At 40.5% G+C, this 5,426-nt stretch overlaps 1 protein-coding gene across 1 annotated transcript; it reads left to right on the plus strand.

Annotated features, from left to right (window-relative positions):
- Positions 1 to 1,327: 1,327 nt before the first annotated feature.
- SAPINGB_P000778 (uncharacterized protein) lies at positions 1,328 to 5,167 on the plus strand (the record flags this gene model as incomplete). The annotated part of the gene is made up of 1 exon (XM_031995501.1): positions 1,328 to 5,167. One exon carries the CDS (start codon positions 1,328 to 1,330, stop codon positions 5,165 to 5,167), a length of 3,840 nt encoding a protein of 1,279 aa, XP_031851392.1.
- Between the last annotated feature and the right edge of the window lie 259 nt (positions 5,168 to 5,426).

Here is a 5,426-nt window from a genome sequence, read left to right on the forward strand (position 1 = left end):
CTTTTTCTTCGGTAGTTTCCATGAAAAAATAGTAGAAACAACAATGAAAAATGAAAAATGAAAAATTATAAAAAAAAAAAAAAAAAAAAAAAACGGTTTGTCCCACACGGGATGATGATGGAAAGAATGAATTGTTGTTATTAAAGGACCTAATTATGTTGTAAATATGTATGTGTGTGTGGTTAAATTTTTATTATTATTATATACACCCCCCCCTCTCTCTCTCTCTCTCTCTAACCAACAATATTAACAACAACAACAACAGCCCAAAAAAAAAAAAAAGTTTCGGAGGTAAGCGAAACTATGGAAATGGACCTCCGCACTCTATTTAAATACGACTTATCCCAGCCACCATTTTGAATTTTTTTTTTTTTTTTTTTTTTTTTTTTTTTGGACTCTTTTGGAGAGTATCCTTTTAAAAATAAATCAATCACTTTTATTATTATTATATATATTTATATATATTTATATTTTTGAAATTCATATATATTGAAATTTTTTTTTGATATTAAACTTTTTTTTTTTTTTTCAACATTTATGGTTTCTCTCTTTCTCTCTTACACTTTGGTTTCTCTCTCTTTTATTGAAAATGCTTAAAAGGGTAATATCAGACACTCTGTGACAATTACCTTCCTACTATTATTATTATTATTATTATTATTATTATCATCATCAAAATATATATATATTTTTTTTTTGATATTCAAAAAAATTTAAGAAATTTAAAAATATTAATATTCAACAGAAAAAAAAAAGTTTATTTTCCCACAAAATTCCCAAATCATTTCAAACAAACTAACAAAACAACAAAACAACACATCACACACACATCCCTCCATTTTTACTTCATTCTTTTGATCTATTAATTTTATTTTTGGTTGAATTTTATTTTTGTGGGGAGTTACTCTGGTACGTGCGGAATTCCATTTTCTTTAATTTTTTTTTTTTTGTTCTTTTCATCGCTAAATAAATAAATAATAAATAAATAAACTCCAAAAAAAAAAAAAAAAAAAAAAATTTAACATATTATATATATTAACCATTATGTTTTTTTTTTTTTTTTTGTAGATTTAATATCATTTATAAACAATTGGAGAATAAAAAAAAATTAAGTTCTCCAATATTATTTTTGTTTGTCTACCTTGCGTTCCTCTCACCTATGGCCTCGGAGGACCATCAAGATAGAAAGCAAAGCTATAATAGCTTCCCAGATCAACATCAACATCAACATCAACAACAAAACCAACAAACAAACCCTCAACTTTCTTTTCCTCCAATGAGCGCAATAGTAGCACCTGCACTTTCTCAAAATCACCAACAATCAACAATGGGGCTTGCAATCATGCAGCAGCAACAGCAGCAGCAGCATCAGCAGCAGCAACAACAATACCAACAGTATCAACCCCAACTCTCTCTTCCAATGCCTTCCTCTCAACAACAATATCACCACCAACAACAACAGCAGCACCATCATCAACTCCAACAACATCAACAACTCCAGCTACAACAACACCAGCTTGAACAGCGCATGAAACGACGTCGGTTTTCGCGTCGCGGCCGTAAGAACCTAACAACTCGCGACAAACATGATCTAATTGTAATTCTCGAGGAAAACTCAAACCTGGTTCGTGACAATGACTGGGATGCGATCTCCACTATTTTTAATCGTCATGCGTGCGGTGATCAACGACCCTCGCGTACCGGCGCATCTCTCCGAAGTGCTTTCAGTAAACTCCGGAAACGCGCAAAACCTTCTGGTGACAATCATCTCGATAACCTCATTGATCACGCAAATAGACTCCACTCACTACTTTATACACGGACTGGAGGAGCCCAGCCTGGCGGCGGTGCACCTACACCCGCTGGAGGAAGCTTGGGGTTTAACCCTGGGTTGTTTGAAAGTGAAGACGGTGGTAATAATGGGCTAGGAGGATTTGCAACTACTTCAGGTATTAGTGATGCTCCCAATTCTTCTCAAAACTCACCGGAATATTACCATAGTGATGAACAAGATGAAGGATTAAGCAGTAGCATATCTATGAACACAGTCACAACATCAACAGCAACTGCAGTTTCTTCTACAATTTCAAATGATTTCTCACAACAACAATATACTTCTACACAAACTAGTCTTTCTGGACTTGTTCACAGCGCCAGTCATTCATCAGATCTACACCAACACACTCAACCTCATCACCAACAACAACAACAACAACAACAACAACAACAACAACAACAACAACAACAACAACAACAACAACAACAACAACAACAACCCTCGCTTCGGAGCGTTTTAGGGAACAGTAATATTTTACGGTACGAACAACCAGGGAACTTGTTTGCTCAGTCAAACACTACTCAACAAGAAGACAATGCCTTGGAATATCAACAAAACTCGGTTAGGGACAGCAATGTATCTTCCAATCCTTTTCGGTCATTAACTTCTACGTCTTCTTCTTCATCTTCGTCAAGTGCTCAGTTTCTTACTGAAGATTCCAGAATTCCACGGTTTTCTATGGGTCTTTCTTCGTCCTCATCATCATCATCATCAGCTCAAAACAACAATAACAATAACAACAACTTGACTGAGCAAAGCACAAGATCTGGATTTTCACGATTTGCTCCACAATTTTCCTTCAGTTCTGCAAACCCACTTGATCCGCGGGCCGCTGCTTCCTCTCCGCGGCGACACTCGGAAAGTAGCGGTGGTGGAGGAGAAATTTTCACCTTGACAAGTGCAACAACACCTGCAATAGCAGCAATAGCATCAGTAGCAGGAGAAACAGACACAGGTTCTCCTCTTTCAGCTCATCAACCTAATCCACAACAACAACATTTCCGCGGACCGTCCGATAATCATATTTTTAAACGGCCGTCTTCGGTAGTGTTTCAGTTCCCCAGAAGCGGAAATAATCCCACCACTGCTTCCACAAACACCACTTCACCTACCAATTCCGTCCCTAATAATTCAAGCTCAAGTTCGGCATCATCGGCCTCAAATCCTACGGCTATTTCTTCTTCTTCTTCTTCTTCTTCGGTGGCATCAGTTTCTTCTTCTGGAAATGCAGCACCATCAACTGGAGATTCCTCTTCGAACAATAGCAATAACAACAATGGTCCTGAAGACTCTTCGCTGTCAATTTCTCCTCGAATGAGCACTGGGCCACTGGCTTCTTCTTCTTCAGCAACAGTTTCTGTTTCATCACCTAATACACACAACAGTGCAACCTCAGCATCAAAATCTACTGGTTCTGATGGGGCGTCCATGACGACGACGACCACAACGCCGACGACAACTACAACTTCCACTACCAATACGGTGGGGCTTCAGCCGCAGCTGCAGAACTTCCCAAACGAGCAACAGCAGACAAGACGGCGGAGTGCCGCGGCATCCGCGGGATCTCCGGCGGCATCCGCGGGTGAGACTGGATCTGCCAATAGCAGTGCCACAAATAACAATGCCAATTCAACGGCACCGTCAACGGCCACCAGTTCCTCTAATACTACAAACGCAGAAGCAGCAGCAGCAGCAGCAGCAGCAAGTGAATCTTCATTGACACATACAAGCTCAGCAAGCACGTCCAATGACCAGACTGGCAATAACGAAGGCACAAACTTGGGCGGCTCGCCAACGGGAGGAGCGCCAGGAGCGTCTACCGGATTGGCTAGCTCGTCTACATCTTCTGGGTCTTCAGCTTCGACCAATGTTTCTGGAAACAATGGCAATAATAGCAGTGGAACCGGTTCTAATTTGTTCCGGTCGCAATCCTTCAACTTCCATCCTTACTCACACGCCCGCACAAACTCTCAACCAAATTTCCCAAGCCCACTTGGTCACCCATCATCATCTGCAACTCTGTCAACTTCTTCAACTAGCCCTAACAATTCTAATGCGTTGAACCGAAGGTTAATACGTAACAACAGTCTAACGCTTGGTCATGATGGACAAGTGATTGTTGGTGGTGCTAGTTCCAGTGCTCGATTGTTTCAGCAGACATCTCAAGGGTTTACCCATAAACACCGTCAGCAGCAGCTACAACAACAACAACAACAGCAGCAGCAGCAGATTACGGGTGGAGTGATGACTCAGGGTAGCTACGAGGGATTGGTCAAGGAAAACGGCCGGCTCAGTGAGCTTGTGTACGAGATGCGCGAGCGATTACTGGGAATGCGTGGAGTCATGGAGGAGGTGCGCCGCAAGTACGAGAGCGAACTACAAGACCAAGCGCAGACAATTTTGATCCTGGAGCGACGGCTGGCCGACGCTACACGGGAGGGTGGTGGTGGAGATGGGTCTGATGGATCTAGTCCCAAGACTTCATTGATGGTTGAAAACAGTGGGCCTGGAAGTGAAAGCAATGCAAGATTACGGCAGGTGCTTGTGCAACGAGAACGACAACTACAAGATACTCTAGCAGACGTGGAGTATCTGCGGAAACAAATGGCGTACAAGGACCAGGAAATTGAGTCACTCAAACACTTGCATGGCATGGAACTGCGGACACTGCGGATGGAGTCTGCGATGCGGGCCCGGTCTGGGTTTAAAGGTGAAGACTTGGATGTGGATATGAGTTGTGATGATGGCAGCAATATCACCAAGCGAGATGAGAGCGGTGGTGGTGGTGGTGGTGAGATTAACGATGATGACGATGATGACGAAGAGGAAAAACTCAAGAGGGGGTTGGAAGCTGCAGAGATTCAAGAAGAAAATCGTGAAGAAGATGAAGAAGAAAACGAGCAGTTACAGCAAAGTCTTGGGCAAGTCCAGCCTCCTAGTTTTCATCACCACCGGTCTGCATCTATGGTTGATTTGAAACCATCTGGGAGTTTTGGAAGTGCAATTCTTGGAGCAAGTCATAATAGAATGGCTGGATCAATAAGTTCTCGCATCTCGCTAGGCCCCGTGGCTTTGGATTTCGGAACAGTTGGAACAGCAGTGTCAGGAGGAGGAGGAGAGAGAAGTACTAGTAACAACAGTAATAGTAGCAGTAGTACTGGATTAAGGAACCAGACATTGTCATCACCAAGTAAAAGCGGCCGACTGTTTTCAAAGATTACAAACAAGTTTTCGAGTGGAGATCGTGGGAACCGGGGAAATTCAGGAGGAGGAAATGATGATGGTGGGTCTAGTCTTTTAGGAGCATTGATGCGTACTAGCAACAAGTGAAAAAAAAAAAAAAAAAAAAGAGGATAGATATTATTGATGTTTTTTTTTTTTTTTTTTTTTGGGTTTATTATTTGATTTTTTTGACTGTTTATGAAAAAAAAAAAGTGTTTTTTTTTAATGAATTTATGTTTTTTTTTTGTTTTTTATTTAATTTTAATTTTAGTTTTAGTTTTAATGAAAAAAAAATAAAGTAATAGAATATATACGGGTTATTTCTTTTAATTTTCAAAATTACGGGTTTCTTATATTCAATTCAATT

This window comes from Magnusiomyces paraingens, assembly GCF_902498895.1.
Source record: "Magnusiomyces paraingens strain CBS 517.90 genome assembly, contig: contig1, whole genome shotgun sequence".
NCBI lineage: Eukaryota > Fungi > Ascomycota > Dipodascomycetes > Dipodascales > Dipodascaceae > Magnusiomyces > Magnusiomyces paraingens.